Source organism: Callorhinus ursinus, unplaced genomic scaffold (assembly GCF_003265705.2).
Source record: "Callorhinus ursinus isolate GAN/ISIS: 27379988/994484 unplaced genomic scaffold, GSC_fseal_2.0 scaffold17, whole genome shotgun sequence".
Classification (NCBI taxonomy): Eukaryota; Metazoa; Chordata; class Mammalia; order Carnivora; family Otariidae; genus Callorhinus; species Callorhinus ursinus.
This window is the reverse complement of record NW_027397079.1, coordinates 38841607-38868005: the sequence shown is the minus strand read 5'-3', so window position 1 is coordinate 38868005 and position 26399 is coordinate 38841607. Positions and strand designations below refer to the sequence as shown.

Genomic DNA, 26399 nt, shown 5'->3' with positions numbered 1-26399 from the left:
TTTCTGTTAACTTCCATAACTAGTTGATTTCTAAGTCCATAGCTATTGTTTTCTGTTCCTTTTTTTTTTTTTTTTTGATTCAGGTTCTTACCTTGTCTTCACCAGACTATTGTAGTCATTGTTTAAATGTTCTACTTATCTTTAGGTTTTTCCCCCATTTGTCTTTGATATTGCTACTAGATTTTTTTTTTCCTCAAATACAGGTGATTATCTCTTGATTCAGTAGCCATCTATTGTTCTTCTCTTCCTGCGGGATAAAGTCCAACTTCTGTATAAGACATTCAGTGACAGTCTTCACAAACTGATGTACCTGCACCCCCACATGTAACACAGAAACTGGATCCTTTTAAGTACTGGCTTTAGCAGACTGTACACCTAAGTTCATCTTGTTCATACCACTTGTACTGCCTTTCTCTCCATACTGTGGACTAGAGGGGCAGGGGCAGTGCTGTAGAGGAACCTAGAAACCTAGGTTTAAACCCAGTTTTAACAATTATTATCTATTGTCCTTGTACAAACTTCTTAAGATCCCATTGCATAGTACTACTACTTAATACATGTTATCTTCTTCTTTCAACCCTTCTCCTCTAAACCGCAACTGAAATTTCTTTCTCATTTGTACAGAGCACTTACTGTTTGTCTCTTCTAGCACTTAATGTCTGCCACCTTATGTGGTGCTGATTTCTGTACATTTGTCACTTCTCCCAGATGACATAACTTTTTAAGGACTGAGACTGTGATTTCTTACACTTAATTCAGTTGAATCTCTTCAATCTTCAGTGAAGGATTTGCTTTGTTTAATCCATACTGTGTCATTTAGTTTTTAAGTGACCAATTGAGATATGATTTTTTGGACCAAAGTTGTCACTACAAGGACTGGTTGTAAAGGTCCAGCCAAAGCAGGCTTTGTAAAAATTCCCTTACTTAGTCGGAGATTTAGGAGAGTGATACAGTTGTCTTAAAGTTACATATAACTTTCACAGGAATTTAAAACTGTAATTTTAATGTTTTTGTATTAATACTAAAAAAAACTCGTACCTGAGTGAATTGTTTTTTTTCTTTATAGCCCGTTGCTGAACCAATCCCCATCTGTAGTTTCTGTCTTGGTACAAAAGAACAAAACCGAGAAAAGAAGCCAGAGGAACTCATCTCCTGTGCCGACTGTGGTAATAGTGGTATGTAATCCCCTGGATTCCTTCAGACATGTGCTGTCAGCCAAGGGGGAGGTGCATTTAACTGAGATGGTATCCTTGATCCTTATAAAACTAATACTTTAATTTGATTCTGGTTTAAGGTAACTGGGACAAGCTTCTAGACAAGGGAAGGATTTAAATGTATAGTTGAAATGTTTTATTCAGTTAATTTAAGTCAGGTCTTAGGTTTTTTTTTTTAATCTTTCCATAGACTTATTTTTTCCTGTTGATCTTTATATTTGACTATCAAACATCTGTTCAGATCACAGCAATCAGTTTGAAATTATTGCTAGTTTCTTTAATAATCACTACTTATCTTTCTTGATTTATGCCTCAGGCTTTATGAATAGAACCAGGATGATAACAGATTTGTTTTTCTTGATAGAAACTTACATATTCACACTGGGAAATGGAATGTTGACACTGCAATTTAGTGAGCTGTGTGAAATCCTGGGCTCTAAAAATGATTTTGCAAAGACTCTCCTAGTTTGTCAATTCCAGAGATATTCTTGGTCTACATTTTCAGATCTTACAAGTTTTTGTAGGAAGGCCATATTAGTAAACCAACATTATATATTATCTTTGATCATTGGCTTAATTTTCAGTGTTTTATATCTGTAACCATCATTATTTAGTTGAGAAACCAGAAACCACTCTAGATACTTCAAGAGGAAAGAAATTTAATACCAGGACCAGATGTTTGTGAAATTATTAGAAGGGCTGAAGAGGAAAGCTCTAAGCAGGGCTTTAAGGACTGATTCTGGAATATCATAGAACTGATCCACCAGGGGAGTCACTTAATATCTGCCTCCATTTGGAAGAGGTGGAAGCAGGAGGCTGCTGCAGGATTGTAGCTGAATTTGGATTATTGAAAGACTGAATTTGGCCATCACCACAATTGCCTCTGGATAGCCATGAAGGTGAAGAGTGGATGCGTACTGGCATTTTCATGACTTTATCATTAGAAAACAGTCAGTACCAGCAGAAAAGTGGTCTTTGTTTCATTTCTCCCTTTCAAAAAATCACTCAAACACATCCAGTTGGTAGAATTTAATTCATATCTAGAGCCTAGCTGCAAAGGAGTCTAGGAAGTATAGCTTTTAGCTTTTTGGATTTTACTTACAGAAGGCTTTTGAAGGTGGTGGCAAGAGATCTCGAGTAGTAGGTGATCATATCTAGCATAATATCACAAACCAAAATGAAGTCTGGATGGATTTTATAGTAAAATATAAACCATAAAATCATAAAATATTAGACAAAAATATAGTGACATATCCTACCTAGCAGTGATCTCCAAACTATTTTCATAATAGAACCCTTAAAAAATCATATGGGACCCTAAGTATTATAAAACAGATAAAAATAGATCTGCTCAGGTGAGATGGGAATAAAATGGGGGGGGGGAGTTGTGTGATAGCCCTGCCTTGTAAGACGCATTATATTTGAGGTGGTCTCTGAGTTCTTGCAATTTGAAAACAATAGAGAGAACTTTTAAAGAACTATTAGAATAAATAACTATTGGTTATCTATTGCTATAGAAATAAACTACTCCAAAATGTAGCAGCTAAAAGCAGTATTTTTTAATTCATGTTCCTGTTAGTCAGGAATTTGGGAGTGGCTTACCTGAGTGATTTTGACTTGGGATCTTTCATGAGGTTGCAATCAAGATTTTAACTGGTACTCAGTTATCTGAAGGCTTCCGTTCCGTGATGGCTGACTTACCTGGTTGGCACGTTAATGCTGCCTTTTGCCAGGGAGCCTCAGTTCTTTGCCATGTGGACTTCTTCAGAGAGCTGCACGCATGCCCACAGCATGGGAGCTGGATTCCCCCAACCAGGTATCTGAGGGAGAGAACAAGGTGCAATATCTTTTATTACCTAGCCTTAGCCTGTCATTTCAGCACACAGATCAGCCCTATTTAGTGTGGGAGGGAACTATACAGGTGTCAGTTGGTATTCTTGCCAAAAGGCAAGAATGTTTGGAAGGCAGCTTGGAACCTGGCTATTACAGTAGCAAAGGAAAAAACGATGGATATAGTCAAATATATGACAGTTGATACTTTCCAAACTGAGAACTAAAATACCCAAAATAAAAAAAAATTTTTGTAAAGAATTATTTGGGGAAAATAATGGCATTAAATATGGTAAAGGGCCAAAAGCTATAAAGTGTGAAGAGCATGTTTACATTTCTAGCATGAAGTCCAAAGGTCAGAGCCTATGAACAGGTAGTTTGAGAAGGTTAATTGTTGAACATACTAAGAAAACATTTTACCCAAGTAATAATAAGCATGCGTACCAGTGCAGCAGTGAAGTGTCATTTTATATCTTTTATAATAATAAAATTTGAACAGTAAGAGAACCCAAACCTAGAGCTGATGAAATCGTGGTAAAACATTTGCACTTTGCTGGTAGCACTAGATATTATATCAGAGGATTTGGAAACATGGTTTGGCAGTGCATATCTACTTCTCAAGCTACAGAAATGTTTCTTTCATTTCACTTACCAACCCCACTTTCAGGACTTTAAAGAATTAATCTAAAAGAAGGAAAGAATCTGTAAACATAAAATAATTCATTGTAGTGTTCTGTTTTGGGTAATAGTTTAAATAACAATAGGGAAATGGCTAGGTAGGTTATAGGGTATCAACTCAGTGGAATCATTCAGTTTAAGGAATATAAATACCACATTTACTTGACTAAAAGGATGAAGAAAAGCAAAATAAAACTGTACATACCCTATAATTAAAACTGTGCAAGGGCTTTTAGCAAATCTAAAAAGGAAAAGTAGAACAGGGAATGGCTAATCTAGGAAGAAGAGATTATGAATGAGATTTTGACACTTTATCATTTTCCTTTAATGTCAGTGATGTTTTGTTAGTAAACTTCATAGCATCTCATAAAAGAGAAATTTATTTAGGAATAGAAAGGAGAGGAGAGAAAATAATTTAACTAGCTGGTTCTCTCACCAAAGAAAAATAAACGTAACCAACTTATAGAAGAAAGGGACAGATCTTTTCAGAGTGAGAGCAGATTTGCTTCTTAAAAATTTGATAATCAAATGGATACTAACTCTTGGAAGAGGAAACTTTTTTTTCCTGTTACTGTTAATTCTGATCATAATAGAAATATCGCTTAGATTTTAGTTTTTAGCTAAAATAACTCACTTTAAATGATGGGATTTAATAAAAATGTATTTTTGGTTATAAAAGTAATATGTTACTGTTTTAAAAATAGAGAGCACAGAAGTGTGAAGTGAAAGGTAAAATCCTTCTCCTTCAAAACAGTTATAGCTTCATATCCTAGGACATTACAGTTGCAAACAGTTTCTGTGTATCCTTCCAGAAATGGCCTAGGCATGCTATGTGTTGGTATACATATAAGCATGTGTACTCACATAATGCTTTAATGCAGGCTTAATAAAAGTTGGGAGTTTGTCAGGTTTTTTATAATCACATTGTGGGGGGAGGTGGTGTACTAAGTACTGTTTAGCATCAATAAAACTGAATAGGAATGCCAAGTCCTGATGAGACATGTCTGGCAAGCTTCCAAGAGCATCTTTTTTTTAAATACGTATTTTGATTTAAGGTAATTGACTTTTTCTACATTATTCCTTTAATACAGTTACAAAATGATCCTTGATTGTTTCATTTGAGAATTTTCTTCTCTTACTAGGTCATCCATCCTGTTTAAAGTTTTCCCCTGAACTAACGGTTAGAGTGAAGGCCTTACGGTGGCAGTGCATTGAGTGTAAAACATGCAGCTCCTGTCGAGATCAAGGCAAAAATGCAGTGAGTATCTGCCTTACAATGTGAATATTTCACTTAGAAGTAGAATGTACAACTGGTAATTTCCTTTAAGTATTGTTGGCTAGTTTTTTGTCACTTGATCCAGCAGAATTTGAAACAGGAGTCCCTTTAAATTACACATCATTAGTTTAGAAAAACTTACTCTTTGAGACTTCGATTCTTTCTAGGTGGTTTCTAAAGCACCTTAATTATATGTTTGCAGAGAGACTAAGCTACTTTAAATAAACCTTTTTTTTTTTTTTAAGATTTTATTTACTTACTTGACAGGGAACACAAGCAGGGGAAGTGGGAGAGGGAGAAGCGGGCTTCCCGCTGAGCAGGGAGCCCAGTGTGATGTTGGGCTCGATCCCAGGACCCTGGGATTATGACCTGAGCCGAAGGCAGACACTTAACAACTAAGCTACCCAGCCTCCCCTAAAGAAATACTCCTGAAATTTGTTTGAGTAGTATGGAGGCATTCACTTAGTAGGAATGGTCAGTTAGTATATTAACTACAAATCGTTCTTTTCTCTTTTCCATTAGAAAACTAAAGTTAGCTTATATCTGGTTACTGGATAAACTTGAAAGTTATGAAACTGTAGTTCTTTATTAAAGGTTGGTTGAAGCAAAACTTGGGCTAACTCAGACTGTCCATTTACTCAGTTAATACAAATTAAGGAAACTTTTACTATTATGGTAGTTCATCTCCTTTATGAGATCATTGAAGCTTCCTAGATTTTATGAAGTTGTGATCCTCATCTGTTTTTGTTTCATAAGGTTAAGCAAAACTGTCCTTTCTCTTTTTTAGGATAACATGCTCTTTTGTGATTCCTGTGACCGAGGTTTTCACATGGAGTGTTGTGATCCGCCACTCACCCGGATGCCAAAAGGTGAGAAATACTTTCTGAAATCATATTGGCAGTATAAAGGGCATGTTAGTGAAAGCACCTTTTATCTACTTTGTTAAATGAAAGAATAATTTGCATCTTTCTATTTGGGATTGTATAAGTAGGAAGAGAGCTGTCACCTTAAAGGTGGGGACAGCCTGTTGAGGCATCTTAACATTCTTAGGTGTATGGATTTATTATTTTCCTCTATTTTTGATGTTTAAGTATCCGTGGAGAGCAAAGTAGTTCATTTATGAATGAATATTTGCCAGTCCTATAGCTAGAGGACAAAATACTTGGCCTTGTATAATATTTTGAAATATCTTTCTGTAAAGGAAGAAATGAAATTCTATTAGATCATGTTGATTATATCAGTATTGATTATTTCACTGTTCATCACTTTTGGAAGGCCTAGAGCGTCTCTGGTTTATTCAAAACTTAATGTTTTAATAAAATGATTTGCAAACGAGTAATTTTTGTGCCCTAACTCATAAGAGTACAGCTTAACGTTATTCTATTCTTTTGACTTCTGTTCCTTGAAAGGTATTTGGTTGGAAGATAGCTGCCTGTTGGTTGAACATCCATCTTATTATATGTTTATAGTTTCTTAAAAAAAAATAAGTCCAGTTAGTCTCTCCTGCTGTTTCCTTATCACAATTTCCATTTTTAACTCTGATTTTGTGACTAAATAGGTTTCTTAAGTAAAATGCTTATAGGATATTTGATAATTTCTTCTTGGGAAAAATTTTCCTGTGGTTGGGAAGGACTGAACCTTAGGTATAGTCAAGTTATTCCACTTAGGATCCTACTTGAGTCCCTCTTATGTCATTCTTTTCGTTGTTACCTTTTGAAAAGTCTTGGATTTATATGTATTGGAAGAATAAATACCCCCTTTCCTACCTCTTCCATTTATTTGAAGTCTGGGCAAAAGGCCTGAGAATCCTTCAAGATAAGAAAGATTTTCTTAGGACTTCATTCCTGTGTATAGTGCCTACAAAAGAAGTTTCATTGCAGCTTAAAGCAGGAATCATTTTATTTTGAAGTAATTGCATATTTACAGAGAAGTGGCAAAAATAGTACAGAGACTTCTTATTTCAGCCACCACCAGCTTCTGATGTTAACATCTTATAAAACCATAGTACAATTACTGAAACCAGGACGCTAACATTGTTATGATACAATTAACTAATCTGTAGACCGTATTGGAATTTGTGCTCCAGAATCCAGTCCTGGATTTCACATTGCATTTAATTGTCATATTTCCTTAGTGTCTTCCAGTCTGTGTTAATTCTTTAGACTGTCTTTCCTGACCTTGACGCTTTTGAAGAAACTGGCTAGCTGTTTTGTAGAAAGTCCTTAAATTTAGGCTTGTCTCCTTGATTAAATTAAGATTATGAAGTTTGATAAGAACACCACAGAAGTGATATTGTACCCTTCTTAGTGCATTGTAGTGTGGGTGTATAATACGAATATGCCTTATTACTGGTAATGTTAACTGACCACTTAATGATTACAGTAGAACCTGACCTTAAAGTTACTCTTCTTCCTCCTTGTACTAACTTTAGCATCCATCAGTGATTCTTGTTTGCACTAATTTTACTTTGGTGTTTACATGATGATGGTTTTTTTGCTTCCATCATCCCTTCTTCATTTATTAATTGGAATTCTACTGTAAGGAAGAGCTATCCCTTTTCCCATTTATTTGTTCAATTATTCCTAATGGACTCATGGATATTTTATTCAGTGGGTTATAATCCATTGATGTGATTATCCCTTTTTTTGCTCAGAATTACCCAGATTTGGCTCTTGGGAGCTCTTTCAAGTTGGCTTCTAGGTCCTTTTGACATGCCTTCCTCATCTTTTGAGCACTTCTCCATTTTCTGGCACCATAAGATGCTCCAGGTTGTCAAGTATTTTCCTTGCTCCAGTCCTGGAATCACTTATTGCTCTATGGAAACCTGGCTTCTTTTCTTATAGACTGGTAATTGGAAACGAATAATCTGGTGCCGGGGTAGAGCAGGGCTTTTTAACCGAGGGTCAGTGGACTTCAACTATATGTGGGCTTTAGGATATTTGTGAGTCTTTTCCAGTTGTTTGTAGAATTTTGTGTGTATATGTTTTCATGTTTATTTTTCTCAGGGGCTTCCATCAGATTTTTTAAATGGGAGTCCTTGACCTAAGAGAGGTTAAGAACGCCTAGAGTATCTGCACTCTTTCTGTGTATCTGTGTCTGTCGTGCTTTATGTGGAATTTTATTTTTTTATAGGCATGTGGATATGTCAGATATGTCGACCTAGGAAAAAAGGACGGAAACTTCTACAGAAGAAGGCAGCACAGATAAAACGGCGCTATGCTAACCCAATTGGACGTCCAAAAAACAGGTTAAAGAAACAAAACACGGTGTAAGTTGTACTTGCGGCAAGGTGAGGGGAGAAGAGGATAGGGTGTTCCCTCGGGGTAGGAGTCCTGTCCGCCTTGTGGGCAACCCCACTGGTCGCAGCTGGCACTGCCGTGTACCTGAACTCGGAGTAAAAGTGCCAAGTTATAATAAAGCCCCAAGTGCCTTACGCTGTGTTCATCACTGAACTTTCCCAACAACCAAATGAAGTAGTATTGTTGTTACTCCTGTTTTTCAAAGGCGGAAACTACAACACAGTAGATTAACTTGCACAGTTTATAGTTTAGTGTTGAACTGGGATTAAAACCCACAAGTAGTTTGGCACCAAAGTCTGATTCTTAAACACTGCCTTATATTGCTCTTATGTAAACAAGAAAGGAAAAATTATGTTGTTATAGCATTTCACAGATTCCTCTCCTGATGTGGTCTCAGTAGTTTATTTATATTATATGTGCAAATAAGCACTGGATAACTTGTGCTGTTGAGGTCATAGCCAAGTCCCATTTCTGTGTCCTGATGTAAAATAAAATAATGTGTTTTTCATCTGTTAGCAGAAGTCAGGGATATAATTATCCCTTGTGGACTAGGAAACTGGGCTATATCTGGAGGACGTGGGGCAAGATTCAGTAGCTGATTCTTTTTTTGTGTGTGTGTGTGAGTGTCTATAGTAATTCCCCTTTGATGATATGTAAGATATCTTTAAGTCTGTAAACCTGTATTCTTAAAAATTTTACCCACCTTTCCTACACTCTAGACTGTCTTGAAGGTAATAACTGAAAGGAATGGGCACGAGCAGCTTGAAATATACAGCACCAGTATTGTAGTTCATATTTTAAATCTTAAATCAGGCTTTAATTTTCCTATAAGATGATCTTTTGATTCCTGACTTTGAGAGAGTAATGCATCCTTGTGTTTAGAGGTAAAAGTGTAACACTGAGTTGGTACAGAGATCATAGGACTTTATACCTGGAAGGGTCTTAATTGTTCTCTGGTCCAGCTCTCATTTTATAGATGAAGACAATGGTGTTTAGACAGAATGTGATTTCTTTAATAAGACGTATAGCTAGAAAGTGGCAGAATTATGACTTAAACATTCCTTCTGACTCCCAACCTCAGGATTCTTTTTGCTATAAAATACTAGATTCTCCAAAAATATTATTTCTAATAACAATATTACTTCTCATTCCTATAATACTTACGGTTTATGGAATAGTCTTAACAATATAGTTTTTTAAATAAAGCTAGAGGTTATTTACTAATTACATGTTATATATTAAATAGAAACCTTACAAGGATTTCTTTTTTAATAGTTACCCTTTTCCCTGTTTGATTTTTTTAGATCAAAAGGTCCCTTCAGCAAAGTTCGAACTGGTCCAGGAAGGGGCCGGAAACGTAAAATCACCCTTTCCAGCCAATCAGCATCGTCATCAGAAGAAGGATATTTAGAGCGAATAGATGGCTTGGACTTCTGCAGAGATAGCAGTGTCCCCTTGAAATTCAACAAGAAAACCAAAGGGCTCATTGATGGCCTTACCAAATTCTTCACCCCTTCCCCCGATGGGAGGAAACCTCGAGGGGAAGTGGTAGACTACTCTGAGCAATATAGAATCAGGAAAAAGGGCAACAGAAAATCGAGCACTTCAGATTGGCCCACAGGTAAAAGTTTACTTAGAAGCAAAATGTATTCCCAAAGTGTATTACTTGGAATAACACTAGTTATCTAAAATAGATTTACAGTTGATTATTATCTATGGTTATGGACTAGAAGAACAGATTAAAGGTACATATTTAGATTAAAGTAAGGTGGTGACTGTGGCAGGGATTGAGAGGCTGGAGAGATGAAATTGTTAGAGTGGGCAAATAGGAGCTCTTAGGCAAAAGATGGTGCTTTTTTTTTGTAGAACCACAAAGAATCTTCCTATAGAAATTTAAGGTCTGACCTTAAATCAAGGATATCTTTACATTTCATAAATTACAAAACAAATTATGTGATGAGCATCATGATGATTATTTCCAGAAGGAAATTGGAAAGAGTATGGGTGGATAAAATGCTGTTGATCTAAGCATAGAGAAAAGACCAAAATACATGCGAGTATGATAAGGTCACTGATTTTTCTACTTCAAATCTTGGCAAATATAGTTGTAGTATTTCATGAATTATACTTTAAAAGAGAGAAAGGGAGAGAACTACAACTTCAGACCATTTACTTATATATTAGGCTAACTTTCCTAGTTTTCATTTATTTATTTAAAATTCTGTTTATTGAAACTAAAAAACAAAAAAATAATTCACTCATTTCTCTTACCCTCCACCTCCCACCTTTCTTCTGGCAAACAACCAGTCTGTGAGTTTGGTATGTATGTATGTATGTATGTTTATGCTGAATAATGTTATACACATACACCACAGTTTCCTTAAGCCATTGATGCATTAGGTTATTTACATATCTTGACTATTGTAGATAATTCTACAGCGAACATGGGGGTGTATATATCTTTTCAAATGAATGTTTTTGTTTTCTTGGGATTACATACCTAGAAGTGGAATTGCTGGATTGTATGGCAGTTCTATTTTTAATCTTTTGAGGAACCTCTGTACTGTTTTCCATAGTGACTGCACCAATATACATTCTCACCAACAGTGCACAGAGGTTCCCTTTTCTCCACATTCTCCCCAACATTTATAATTTCTAGTCTTTTTGGTAATAGCCATCCTGACAGGTGTGAGGTGGTATCTCCTTGGTTTTTGATTTCCATTTCACTGTTGATTAATGATGTAGACCATCTTTTCATGTACCTGTGGCCCATTTTTATGTCTTTGTTGGGAAAATATCTGTTCAGATCTTCTGCCCTTTTTTAAGTGGATTGTTTGTTTTTGTGGGTTTTTTGTTTGTTTGTTTTTTGAGAGAGAGAGCATGGAAGAGGGGGGAGGCAGAGGGAGAGAGAGAATCTTAAGCAGGCTCCATGCTCAGCACAGAGCCCAACACAGGGCTCGATCTCAACGACCCTGAGATCTTGACCTGAGCTGAAATTAAGAGTCAGACGCTTAACCGATTGAGCCACCCAGGTGCCCTGTGGGTTGTTTGTTTTTTGCTATTGGGTTGAATGAGTTCTTCGTATATTTTGGATGTTGACCCCTTATTGGATATATGATTTTCGAATATCTTTTTACATTCAGTAGGTTGCCTTTTTAGTTTGTTGATGGTTTCCTTTGCTGTGCAGAAGCTTTTTAGTTTGATGTAGTCCAGCTTGTTTGGTTTTGCTTTTGGTTTTCGGCATGAGATTTAAAAAATGATTGTCAAAAACTATGTTAAGGAGATTGCCACCTTTGTTTTCTTCCAGGAGTTTTACGGTTTCAGGTCTTAAATTCAAGTCTTTAATCTATTTTGAGTTACTTTTTGTATGTGGTGTAAGAGAGTTATATAGTTTCATTCTTTCACATGTGGCTGTCCAGTTTTCCCAACACTATTTATTGAAAAGTCAGTCTTTTCCCCCATTGTACATTCTTGGCTCCTTTGTTGTAATTAATTGACCATATATACATGGGTTTATTTATAGGTGCTGTGTTCTGTTGCATTGATCTCTGGGTCTGTTTTCATGCCAATACCATACTGTTTTAATAACTGTAGGTTTGTAACATAGTTTGAAATCAGGGAGCTTTAGTACTTTGTCCTTTTTTCTCAAGATTGCTCTGGCTATTTGGATTCTTTTGTGGTTGCATACAAATTTTAGGATTTTTTTTTCCATTTCTGTGAAAAATGTCATTAGAAATTTGATGGGGATTGCATTGAGTCTATAGATGGCTTTAGGTACTGTGGACATTTTAACAATATTCTTCCAATCCATGAGCATGGAATATCTGTCCATTTATTTGTGTCTTTAATTTCTTTCATTAATGTCATATATATGTGTGTACACACACACACACACACACACACACACAGTGTTTTGTCTTCAATGTACAGGTCTTTCACCTGCTTGGTTAAATTTATTCTTAGGTATTTTACTCTTTTTGGTGCAGTTGTAAATGGGATTGTTTTCTTAATTTCTTTTTCTGGTAGTTCACTGTTAGTGTATAGAAACAATTCAGATTTTTGTGTATTGATTTTGTATCCTTCAAGTTTACTGAATTCATTTATTAGTTCTAACAGTTTTTTGATGGAGTCTTTAGGGTTTTCTCTCTTATGTCATCTACAAATCTTTTCCAACTTGGATACCTTTTATTTTTTTCCTTGCCTAGTTGCTCTAGCTAGGACTTTCAATCCTATGTTGAATAAAAGTAGCGAGAGTAGGTAGCCTTGTCTTATTCCTGATCTTAGAGAGATCTTAAAGAGAGAAAAAACTCTCAGCTTTTCACCATTGAGTAGGTTAGCTGTGGGCTTGTCATATACGACCTTTATTATGTTGAGGTACGTTCTCTCTATACCTGCTTTGTTGAGAGTTTTTATCATAAATGGATGTTGAATTTTGTCAAATGCTTTTTCTGCATATCTTGAAGTGATCATCTGATTTTTATCTTTCATTTTGTTATTGTGGTGTATTGACTGATTTGCAGTTATTAAACCATCCTTAAATCTCTGGATTAAATCCTATTTGATCATGGTGTATGATGACCCTTTTATTGTATTGTTGAAATCAGTTTGCTAATATTTTGTTGAGGATTTTTGCATCTATGTTCATTGGTGATATTGACCTGTAATTTTCTTTCTTTGACTGGCTTAGGTAATGCTGGCCTCATAAAATGAGCTTGAAAGAGTTCCCTCTTTTGTTTTTTGGAAGAGTTTGAGAAGGATGGTATTAAGTGTTTTTTGACTGTTTGGTGGAATTCACCGGTGAAGCTTTTGTTTGTTGGGAAGTTTTTGATTATTGATTCAATCTCCTTAATAGTAATTGGTCAGTTCATATTTTCTATTTCATCATGATTCAGTCTTGGTAGGTTGTATGTTTCTAGGAATTTATCCATTTCTTCTAGATAGTCCAGTTTTTGGAGCTGTAATTGTAGTAGTCTTCTATGATTTTTGTATTTCTGTGATATCAGTTGTAGCATGCCCTCTTTTTATTCATTTCATACTTGTGTATCAGGTTGAGTTCCCTAGTTTTCAAAGTAGAAAAGATCTGTAGAGAAGACTTAATAGTGTAGCAGGTAATTCAAGTCATTAGCTGTCTTGATAATTAAAGTTTAACTAGTCTCATTGCTATTTAGTGCCGTGAGTTTACAGACTTAACCCTGTGAAGGAAGTAGAAAAGCGTCTGAGGAATGTAGAAGAATGATAATGGACTCCTTTGGATCACAAGGGCCAAAGATGTAGTATCTCTTATACTGCAAGACAATTTCTTAATGTTGATTTCCTTCCCCTGAATTCAGTCTCATTGGTGATTATATTCACTGCTTCTTCATTCCTGCTTATATAAATGGTTGATTGGTCCAGCACAGGAGAGGAAATCCTCATCATTGTCAGATCCCCCTTTTTATGCTGTATTGATTGGCTTTTCAGCAGAGTGGCAATCAACTAATTACTCTGTAAGTGCTTAAGTACTTTTCATGTCTTTATCAGCCATGTACACTGTAGCTCCAGTCTGAGTACGTTTACCTAAGAAAATATGCGCCATTTAGGTTGGATTTAGGAGGAAGGAATCTAAAGCAGATCCTAGTGAAAGGCATTTTTGAATTAACTGTTTCACTGGAGATGGATTATTACAAGAATCTCCTGGAAAGTTTTAGAAATAGAAATCATTAGAGAAAATGTGTAAAGTATATGGAGAATCGGTATTGACTTTTTGCATTGGTGTTTTTGCTGTAATTGGCTTTGTAAGTTTTTTTTTATGAATTGTAGGGTTTAAGGAACAGTCTGCACCATCTGATTGAATGCTACTGAATGCTGTACTAAATCTGTGCCTGCATCCGTCTGTGTCATGCACTAGGGGGCATTAAAGTCACGTAGTATCTTCAGATACATATTGTTCAGTTTGGGAATATTTTCAGCAGTGAGTCCTTGTCCTTATTCTTCTTACACTAAGTGAATAACAGACAGCCTGTATTCTGTTTAATTTGAAAAGAACTGTCACAAATTGGTCTTTTCTGCCATACTTATACAAATAGGAAATTAGTCCATCAGTGGTGTCATCTTCAAGTGTGGAAGATAAGGATCTCCATAATCCCCCAGTACTCCTTTCATGAATTTCCCTTGCCCATGTGAGGAAGATACATCATTTACTGAATGATTAATAATATAATTTCTTACCCAGAGGATTATCATCTGTGATCCTCAGATTTGTGGAGTTTTGCTTTATTTAAAAGGGCACCCAGAATGTGAGGGGAGTATGGTAGTTATTTCGAAGGTTATCTTCTTGCTGAGATAAGAATGTACTGGCCTTATGAAGATCACAGGATCATTAAGGTTTATAAAAGGAACAAATTTTCTGTGTTTTGGTCCCATGTGATGAAAATCATGTCCTGCTGTTAACATAAACTTCTTCCATACTACCAAAGAATGAAAAAGCAATATTTGAATTTTGATATATTAAATCCATACTAAAAATTTTTTATTCATATTATTTCAGTTTCATATTCCTTAGACCTTTTTTCTGTTCTGCTTTTGTATGTATTATTCTTTTTTGTTTTTATCTAAATTACAGTTAGTTAACATACACAGTATAATATTATGTAATATTAGTCAAGTGTACAGTATAGTGTTCCAGCACTTCTGTACATCACATGGTGCTCATCAAACTTTTGTATATATTATAATACATAATTGTATGTATTATATATTCATATATAATATGTGTATATATTATATATGTATATATTATAGTATACTAAAATATGTACTAATGAAGTGGAAATGTAGCTATGTAATAATTTTAAGAAGTTTTAGGACAGGTCAGGTTTTCATTATAAGCAGATACAATATTTACTTATTATTTACTGACCCATCTTTATAGGTGTCAGTTTATTGCTATCCTCTTCTCTTATAAAAATAATATTATGGTCTTCAAACTGAAATAAAGGCTTTTGAAATTTTTCCTAGTTCATATATTAAACTAAGGATAATATTAATAACATATGAGCCCTTTTTTTATGTGCAGACAATCAGGATGGCTGGGATGGCAAACAAGAAAGTGAGGAACGGCTTTTTGGGAGCCAGGAAATCATGACTGAGAAAGATATGGAATTATTTCGTGATATCCAAGAACAAGCACTGCAGGTAAAGTTGGATATTCAGATTGGACAAATAATTTGGTCATGGACAAGAAACAGAGGATTAATTGTCCTGGGGTAAAGCAGTAACAGCAATTCATTTATCCGTCTGATCTGCAAATAGATGTGGTTTGTGTATAGACATAGTTCTGCTTGTTAACATACTCCTTTTAAATCCATTATGACTGCTTTGGTTTTGCAGATAAACAAGTTTCTTTTGGCTACCAGTATTTTTTTTTAATAAAAATTTTATTTCTTTCTTTGAGAGAGAGAGAGAAAGCGCACGTGCGTGTGAGCACGAGCCGAGGGAGGGGCAGAGAGAGAGGGAGAAGCAGACCCCCCCCCAGCAGGGAGCCTGATGCGGGACTTGGTCCCAGGACCCTGGGATCATGAACTGAGCCGAAGGTAGACGCTTAACTGACTGAGTCACGCAGGTACCCCTTGACTACCAGTATTAAATGAGCTTGGTTTATTTATTTTCTGTCTTATGAATGAAGAAGAGTTTGGGATTTGACCAACGAAAAAACAAAAACCAAGCTTTTTTCAAGTGATAAAACACCCATATTCATTACTGCTAGAAATATTTTTTAAATGCTTTTGCCTTAATCCTTTGCAACATGTAGCAAGATATAAATGTATAGACAGAGAACCTACTTATGCTTCAGATGCTAAAGATGCCAAAGTGAATGACAGGATTCCTTCTCTCAAGTATAGTCTAGGAGAGACTTGTAAATAAATAATTTCATTCATGTGGAAGGCTTAATTGTAGGGTAAATAATGTTTTGGGAGGATAGCATCTACCTGTGCCTGGGGAGGTCAGAGGAAGATTCATTTAGGGAATATACTATATGAGCCGGTCTTAAAGAATATGTACGAGTTTGTCAGGATGACAAGCGATGGGTTCCCATATAATCAGACGGAAAAGAAGCGCAAAGACTTGAAAATGGGGGGAAAACATGCTTAATTGTGGGAATAAATAAATTTTCACATAGGATAAAGAATATTAGGTATAGATAATGATAAGAGATGAGATTGGAAAAGCGCAAGGGCTAGATCATAAAGGCTCTTTTGGATTATGTTCATTTATCCTGTGTCTTTTCTTTCTTCGCCACCAATTCACTATGTTGGCCAAGTTGAGTTCTGTCTCTTGTCTTGAAAGTAAGAGTTTATAAGGCTGATGCTGGGGATTCCTATTGTATAGGTTGACACTCTTTGGATTACGAAACCCTTTGGTGAATAGATTGTGTAGGTCATTATATGAGTATTTTTGAAAAATAAAAACAATATAATGGCATATATTTGCTGAGCATTCTACCATCTTATGATTTAACAAAGTATTGGCTTTGAGTCAGCTGGATCTTGGTTCAATTTGTGGTTTGTCATTTACTGACTTCTACTTTGGGCAGGTTGTTTAACCACTGAAGACACATTTCTTTTCCTAGGAATAAGAAAAACAAATTGTTATAGATGCTGTAGTAGAAATTTACATGGAGTTCAGTGGATAGTCAAAGGAGGAGGTGGTGGTTCCTTTTTTGAAGAACTTTTTTTTTCTAAGTTGCAGACATAATGGTAATGTCCTTTTATTCCTACTCATCTGTGTATATTTCCTAAAAATAAGGATGTTCTTGCACATGATCATAGCACGATCATCAAATTGGGAATTTAATACAGATAAAGTATATTATTCAATCTGAAGATTTTATTCAGATTTTATCAGTTGTACCACTAATGTTCTTTTACAGCAAAAGGAAAAAACAACTTGCCCTGGGTTGTTATCCAGTTTAGGATCATGTGTTTCATTTAATTGTCATGTCTCCTTAGTTTCCTTTAATCTCGAACAATTCCTCAGTCTTTATCTTCCATGATTTTGACATTTTTGAAGTGCATAGGTCATTTATTTCATAGACTGTCCACCACTTTGAGCTTGTTTTATGTTTCCTCATGATGAGATTCAGGTGATCCACTTTGGGCAGAAATACTATAGAGGTGATATGTCCTCTGTGCGTGATATCAGGAGGTATGTGTCCTGTTACAAGTGATGTTAACTCTGAATACTTCGTTAAGGTAGAATTTCTTCTCTGTAAATTATTTTCCTTCTCTAAGTATCTTCTGGCAGTACACTTTGAAACCATGTAAATATCCTGTTTCTCATTAAACTTTTACCCACTGGATTTAGCATCCAGTGGTGATTCTTGCCTGAAACTATTACTTTGTTGGTTGCTAAACAGATGATTTTTTAATTCCATTATTTCTTTATGAAGTTTATTAACTGGCATTCCACTGTAAGGAAGAGGCTTTTTTTCTTCCTGTTTATCTGTTCATTCCATTTAGACTTGAGGATTCTTATTTTATGAATTATAATTTGTTGCTATCGATATTTATTTTGATGCTTACATTGTTCCAGATTTGGGCAGGGGAGCCTCTTCAAGCCAGCTGCTGTGTCCTTTTGACATGTCTCCCTGTCTTTTTTTTTTTTTTAAACTCCAGTTTATTCAACTCTTTCTAAAAATTGAGGTGTAATTGACATATAACATTCTTTTAGTTTCAGGTGTACAACATATGATTCGATATTTGTATATATCATCATTACTTTTGACCACAGCGGTATGTTCTCGGCTCTTACTGTTCTAGCTATAGATTCAGCCATTTCTCTAAGAATCCTTGGTTTCTTTTAGTGGAAAGTGGGAGTAAATGGCAGTTTTGTCTTTTTACTTGCTCAGGTCCAAAGAGGTATCTTGATTTTCTCTCTCTCTCTCTGTCATACTCTATTTAATCCATCAGCAAATTCTAATGGTTCCACTTTCAAAATATATCCAGAATATGACTGCTTCTGTCTATTTCTTCCTTTACTACCTTATTCTAAGCCACCATTATTTCTTGATTAGGCTGTTGTAATATCCCTAGACTAATCTCCTTGCTTCTACTTTTGTCCCTCACCCCAGTCTCCAGTCTTCTTTATACAGGGGCCAGAGTAAACATTTTCAAACTTAAGTTAGATCATACCACTCCTCTGCACAGAAGACCTTTAATGTTTTCCAGTCTTGTTTAGAATTTTTAGTATATGTGCTGCTGAAGCGAGCACTTGCTTAGAATTTTTAACAAAGTTTTTATCCTTATCTTTAAGACCCAGTAGCATCTCATGGCTGCTTTTTTCTTTGGCTACTCCCCTTGTTCTGGCCCTTGTTCACTTGACTCCAGCCACAGGACTCCTCTTTCTCAGACAACCAAGCACCCTCCTGCCTTGGAGCCTTTGTACTTACTGCTCTCTCTGTCTGGATTACTCTTCCTTTAGTCTAAATGTCTGGTTGGCAGGAGTTGGAATAGTAGTGGTGTGAGGAGAAAGATTGACTAGAAAGAGTTAAAAGGGATGCTGAGCCTTGCTGAGGCCCAGTGGAGACAGTATAAATTTGTATCAGCAGTAATCTAGCTAACTGTGTGTTTCTTCCAGCATTTTATTAAACTTGTGATTGTCCATGTGTGTATCTGGCACCAAGGAAATAAACAGCTAGATTTTTGAGTTCTGATTTGTGCTTATTTTCATTGACAGTGAACTAAAATTCTTACGATGGTGTTATTTCTCCATGAGGTTCTTTGATTTAGTATTCATGTGCCTGGCATAGTATGAGAGCTGTAGGATGAACAAAAAGACATACTCTACTTTCTTTTTCTTTTTTTGGACATAAACTCTACTTTCATGAAGCTTTCAGTTTCATGAGCGAGACAATAAAACAATAAACAGTCGTATACATAAACTGTCATATAAATAAATCTTTAATTACAAACTGATAGGTAATAGGAAGAGAATAGGAATGCAGCAAGAGATTATAACAGGGGCTTCCTGATCTAGATTGCTGGAGGTTGGGATTCCTCTTTTAAGGAAGTAATAATTTACCTAAAAGATGAGTAGAAGGTCAGCAAGTCAAAGAGCTAAAGAGAAGAATTTTCCAGCCCGTGTAAATGTTTTGAGGCATATAAGAACTTCGTAAATTTGAGGAGCTGTAAGAAGACCAGTATAACTTGAGTACAATGAATAAAAGAGTCACACAAGATGAAGCTGGAGAGATAGGCTGAGGACATTAGTTAGGATTTGGGTTTTTATTGTAATTGTAGTAGGAAACCATTGAATGATTTTTAGCAAGGAAATAGCAGGATCAGATTTGCATTAAAAATTTTTTTTTCTGGCCACTATATGACGAATAGATTAGAATTAGGCAAGAGTGGAATACAGAAACCCTATTTAGAGGCTTTTTCAATGATCAAGAAGACAGCAGCTTAGAGAGGTGCTGTGGAAATGGGAGAGAAGTGGATGGATTTAGAATATATTCTAGAGATGGAATCAGCAGAACTTGGTGATAGATTTGATGTGTTGTTTGAAGGAGCAAGAGGACACCAGGGTTCACTCCCAGGTTCTCTGACTTCATGAAATAGAGACAGTGGGTTGAAGCCAATTGGGAAAAAGTTACCATTGGTTAGATTATATGATGTTTTGAAAACATTTACAAAGATAATACATGAAGTAATTTTTGAGAGACTAGATCTGGCTTAGTAGAAGCTCATTCAAAGTTTGTTTCAAAAACCTTGCAGGAAGATTACAGGGTTTTTGGTGATCTCACAGCTGCACCAGTAAAAGATAAGTGATACTGGAGTTAATTTTTTAATTCATCCAACCAACAACCTGTCATTTATTGCATGCCATCTTGGTTCTAGGAACTGTGCTAGGTGTAGAGGCTATGGGTATAAGGTACAGTTTTAATTCTCATAGAGCTTACCATGTAGTAAGAAATATGCCCAGAAAAGCAAATCCAACATTTGCTCATAGTGATTTTATTGAGTAATGAAGTTTTGTATGGTGCATTATCTAAATGAATCGAGAATTATTGAAATGTTTATAAAAAAGGACCATCTATTAATTGGTTTTGATTTTTTTTTTAATTTCAGGAGAAGTAAGAACATCATTTATCTGGTACTATGTTTCTTCATTAGCTATACAGTGAATACATTCACTAAAAAAGAGCCACCTCTGAAAAGAAAAAAGTATGAGAAATTAGTAGTATAGGATTTTGTTCTGGAATTTTTTTTTTCAACAGTAATCTTATGGGCCTGGAGGAAATGATTTTTCTTGCAAGTTCCATCACCAGGAAGAAGCATTTGTATTCAGCTCATCCCATTGGAACATAATAGCCTTTTTGGAATATATACAATGATTTTTACATAAGATATCAAAATAGCACATTATATTTCCATACTAATTTTAGTGCTTTCTAATTTTGAAGAATTTTATTGCTTTTTTTTTTTTTTTGTATGGCTGTAGAAAGTTAACAGAGCATTTTTTGAAATCTGTGTGGACTGTTAAAATAATCGTTTTCTTTGCATAAGGAATCAGACAGTTATTAGAAATGGAATAAATTAGATTCAGCAACTCTCCTAATCCTGTGAGGTAAGGATTGTTATTACCATTTTACATATGAGGAAACCAAGACTTTTAGTTGAGTGACTTTCCTGAAGTTATATAACTAGTGATGGCAGAAGTGGAGTTTGAACTCAGGCCTGTGTGGTTTCACATCTTCTACCCTTAATCACAATAACATCCTGCATTACACTGTTAAAAAAAAAAAAAGTTATATAGGCATCAAAATCATAAGGCAGGTACTAAATCCAAGTAGGGAAAGGTACATAGAAGATAAACAGCAAATAGTGACATAAGAATAGGAATTAATGTAAGTCATTGCTATATTAAATGATACAGATTGTTCCATATGGTCAGAGTATACTAAGATTAATAAGAGTTGGTATGATCGGAGATGATTACAGAAGAAGCAGACTTCAAGGATGATTCAGATTTAGGTATAATGGAGAGAATGAGGGCTTACCAGGTAGGATAAACAATATTAAGTTGAGCTTTGAGGAATAAATGACAACTATAAATAGAGACATTGTGATTATTGGTCCATGAGATCAACAAATACTTGAGGGCTTAATATATGCAAGTCACATTGTGGAGATGATGTAGAAAACACAGTAGTTGCTCATAAAGGTGTCATGGTACAGATAGTCCTTGCTTTGCATGGTACTGTGTTAATGGAAACATGTGCCTAGTAGAATCGTGTCCATTCTTTATACATTTCTGTGGTGACTGAGATTTGATCTCAGTTTAGATATTCATAAGTTTGAGTTAACATGGCACCCTATAAAGCAAGAACTGCTTGTATTTAGTTTGATAGATAAAACAGAGTGAATTTTTGTTGGGCAATGGTAAGAAATATATTGACTAACTAGTATAGGGCTGAATTTTGGAGGGCTCGTAGTAGGGGGGGGTCACCTGGGTGGCTCAGTTGGTTAAGCATCTGCCTCTTGATTTTAGCTCAGGTCATGATCTCAGGGTTGTGAGATCGAGCCCCATGTCAGGCTCTGAGCTGGCTGTGGAGCCTGTTTAAGATGTTCTCTCCCTTTCCATACCACATGGCCTTCTCTCTCTTTAAAAAAAAGCTAGCAAGAGGACATTAGTCTTGGCATGCCAGGATTTAAAGGTATACCCATGACTGCTTTTTTGTTGTTGGAATGATTTCTCTTTGGTACTGGTGAAATTAGAGATGGGGAGTGGGAGGTTGCTTTAGTGTCTTAAGCGTTTACCCATTAATTACAAGTAGTATATTAAAGGCTAGTTAAATGTATTTTGAATTCATTCCTTTGACAGTTTAGCACAATTTTATTATTTATTAAGATAGTGGTTAAGAGCCTACGTATTAGAAACAGATGGTAACCTGTACTCAGTAATACTTATTGTTAAATGTTATCTATGATAACAACCTCAGCTACTACCTATGTAGTTTCATCTATCACTTGTGTGCTGATAACCCGGCATATCTCCTACCTAAAACCCTCCTGATCTGCATATCCATATATAGAACAGTCTACAGAAGTCCCCCACTTTGGATTTCATACAAGCCCCCAATTTATGTAAGCAAGGTCTGCACAGGTCCAAATCCTACCTCTGCTGAGTGACCTTACTTAATAGATTTGTTGAAAGGATTGAATGAGTTGATATTTGCAAAGTGCTTAGTGTATCATTCATATAATGAGCACTAGATAAATGTGAGTTTCTGCTAGTTATCTTGGTGCTAGGTGCTAGAAATTCTTAGGTAAATAGAAAATGTGTCTCTGTTCTCTAGTTGAAGAGACATTTATAAACAAAGCTATGTGGTTAGTAATATATATCCTTTTACTGTGTGCCAGATACTACATATAGCATTATATATGAGTTTTTTTCATTTAGTACAACCTTGTTACTTGTTCCTGTTTTACAGATGAAGAAATTAAGTCTTAGAAAGATTGTCTTACCTAGAGTAATATAATTGTTAGTATCAGAATCAATATTTGAACCCATACAGTCCGACTCCAGATCCTTAACTCTTAATCTAGTTCATGGTATCATGCTGCCATAGAGATATACATAAGATGAAACGAGAATGAACAGGAAGGTATCTGTCTAGGGATGTTAGGGGAGTCTTCATAGAAGAGGTGATATTTGAGCAGGCTGTTGAGGGAGTGAGTAAGAATTTACTATTGGGCAAGAGGAGGAAGGCATTTCAAAAAGAACAGTTTGGGTTTGAGAAAGCTTATTGAACCCTTGGAGTTGCGTGCAATTTGTTTGGCTGGAGTTCAAGTGAGAGATGAGATTGAAATGGTAAGTATGGACCAGATCACACAGGTCCCATGGTTCATGTTAAGAGTTTGTACTTTATTTTTTAGTTACAGGAGTTCTTTCAAGTAGTTAAATAGTTCTTGAGGAGCTATTGAAGACATTAAAAAGAGTGACATAATTGTATTTGTGTTTAGAAGCTCAGCTTTGGTGATACAGTGAGCAGTGGATTGAATAAGACATGAACAAGGATATCTACCAATCGAGTGATTACAGTAATCAGAATGAAAAGTGACTAGGACCCAAATGAAGGTGGAGGAGATCCAGTAGGCAGAGATTTTGAGAAAGATTTAGGGTAGAATGGGAAAGATGGGATGTTGGGAGTTGGGGTTGAGGAGAGGGCAGAACCAGATAAATCTCCCCGTGTTCTTCTGTTCTGAGTGGGTGATACTAAATGTGGAAAGAGGAGCTTTTTTGATAGAAGAAGACACATTGCTTACATAAATTGGGGGCTTGTATGAAATCTAAAATGGGGGACTTCTGTAGACTGTTCTGTGGATATGCAGATCAGGAGGATTTTAGGTAGGAGATATGCCAGATTATCAGCACACAAGTGATAGATGAAACTATGTAGGTAGTAGCTGAGGTTGTTATCATAGATAACATTTAACAGTAAATATTACTGAGTACAGGTTACCATCTGCCAGGTGCTGGAGATACAGCAGTGAACAAAACAGATTTTTTTTAAATCCTCATGAGGAGCTTACAGTTGGGTTGGGGCTAGGTTAAAGTAAATAGTATACCATGTGGTAGTGTTATGGAGAAAAAACGAGGGAGGGAGAGAGAATTCAGAGGCAAAGGTTGGCTTTGTGCAGTTTTAAATTGTTGGGTTAGGGACTGTCTGACATTTAACAGAAACCTGAAGGAGGTAAGAGAATGAACCATGTGAGTATAGGGGGAATATCATTCCAGACAGGGGAACAGAAATGCAAAGGCCCTGAATTGGGATTTGTATTTGGCATGGTCAAGGAAACACAAAAAAGGCCAGTGTGGTTGGAGCCGAGTAAGTACGAGGTAGAATAGAAATTAGATGATGAGAGAACAGAAAGGTATTGGGAGGTCAGATATGATAGGGTTTTCTAGGTCATTATAAGGACTATGGCTTTTACTCTGAGTGAGATACCAACTCTTGGAGGATTTTGAGTAGAAGAGTGACTTTTAAGTTTGAACAGGATTACTCTGGTTTCTATGTAGATTGAGGCAGAAATACAAAAACAAGGAAACTTAGGAGGCTATTAGAATTATCCAAGTAGGAGATACAGTGGTTTGGAACATAGTGTTAGAGGTAGAATTGGAATTCTGATTATGTTTTGAAGGTGGTAGACCATTAGGATATGCTGATGGTTATGGGATCATAAGAAATTATGGAGGAGCAGGTTTGAGGAAAAAAAGGTCAGGAGTTTGATTTTGAACACGTTGAACTTAAGATTCCTATAAGGCATTCAGGAGAGAAGATATCAAGTAGACAGTGGGATATATGTGTCTGGAGTTCAAAGTGTAGGTCTGGGCCAAAAATTTAAATGTAGAACTTGTCAGTAAGTTGGTGGTACTAAAAGGAAGGAGACTAGATGAGGTCACCAAAGGAAAGGGCAGAGCTCTGAGCTCAGAGTCCTGAGGTACTCCAACTTTTAGAAATTGGAGAAAGAAGGAATGGCCAGTGGAAGAGGAAAATCTTAGAGATACTGGTTCCTTACAAACGAAGTGAGAAAAAACTAAGTGAGAAAAAACTACTTCAAGAAGGAAGGAATGGAAAATTCTGTGGATTCATCAAGTAAATTGAGGACTGAAAATTGACCATCAGATTTAGTAACATGGGAGTGAACTTGAGAAGCAATTTCCATGAGGAAGGGGGAAGGCGGTTGGAGCTCATTCAAAAAGGAATGGAAGAAGAAAAATTGGTTATAGAAGTAATATGGGGCTACTCTTTTGATATAGTTTGCAATGAAGGGGAACAGAGAAAGAGAATGGTTGGTTGAAGATGTGAAGGCAAAAGAATGTACCCATTTTTTTTTAAATATGGAAGAAATAACAGTTGTTTATATACTGATAGAAATGATCTAGAGGAGAAAAACCTGATGATGCAAAAGAGGGAAGGGAAAATTGTCCAATATGCGAGTGGAGGCACTGACTTTATATGGGAGCACAGACAGTTGAGCTGTAGTATTAAGGAACGATGGGCTTTGTGGGCACAGAGGGTAGACATGCAGATGTGGCTTTGGAAAGCGTGGAAGTTCTCTTTTGACTGCTTCTTAGTTTTCTAGTGTAGTAGGAAGCGAAGGCATTGATTGAAAATGAAGACGTGCTAAGAGGTGTTGGAGGCTTGAGGAGATAGGAAAAAGTATGAAGTAATTTTTAAGGAAAATGGGAGAGTGAATAGAGTTAGAGAAGCATCAAAGGGCCCATTTGAGGTTAGTTAAGAAATATAAATTGAGAACAGTGTGATTCTGTGTTTTTCTCTAACCATATTCAGATGTTGGATTATGTGGAAATGTGAATTTAACCAGAGTTGGGATTTTGTTGTTGCATCGGGAGAAAAGCAGGAAAGATAAGGATATATGCAAAGATGAGGTTCAGTAAAAGACCTTGGAATCTAAGCTGGATGAGGAGAAAAGAGGGCATACGCAGAGTGAAAAACTGGTAGGGTCACTGATTAGAGAGGTCTTAGGGAGAGAAAGGATAATAGGGCTGAAGATAAAATCCTAGACTTTATCAGTATATAATGGTAAAACAAGGGAAATATCTGAGGGTAGAGAAACAAAAAAGGCATTGGGGAAGAAAGAGACAGGAAGTAGTCTGTAATCACATCGACAATTCTGAGATCCAGATTACTGAAAACTTAACAAAAAATTACTGTGGTTAAAATAGAAATAACATAAAGTTTACCATCTTAACTTTTTAAGAATACAGTCTGGTGGCATGAAGTATGTGTATACACTGTTGTGCAGCCATCACCACCATCCATCTCCAGAATTTATTTGTCTTCCCAGACTGAAACTCTGTACCCATTATACCGTAATTTCCCTTTTCTCCTTCCCCTAGCCCATGGCAATCACTATTCTACCTTTTGTCTTTGAATTTAACTCCTATAGGTAGGCCTCAGTGGAATCATAAAATATTTGCCCTTTTGTGTCTGGCTTACTTTACTTAGCATAACTTCTTTAAGGTTCATCCATGTTCATTCAGAATTCCCTTACCGGAATTTATGTGTATATTTATCACTTGGTATCTATACCATGA

General features: G+C 36.0%; 1 protein-coding gene across 1 annotated transcript in view; it reads left to right on the top strand.

Annotated features, from left to right (window-relative positions):
* The window catches only part of KAT6A (lysine acetyltransferase 6A), a 110895-nt gene that overhangs the window by 57451 nt on the left and 27045 nt on the right, over window positions 1-26399 (top strand). The window contains exons 3-8 of the mRNA XM_025885902.2: window positions 1067-1175; window positions 4865-4980; window positions 5786-5867; window positions 8131-8266; window positions 9602-9918; window positions 15352-15470. Of these exons, the coding sequence (XP_025741687.1) occupies window positions 1067-1175; window positions 4865-4980; window positions 5786-5867; window positions 8131-8266; window positions 9602-9918; window positions 15352-15470 (879 nt within the window). The remainder of the gene's footprint in view (window positions 1-1066; window positions 1176-4864; window positions 4981-5785; window positions 5868-8130; window positions 8267-9601; window positions 9919-15351; window positions 15471-26399) is intronic.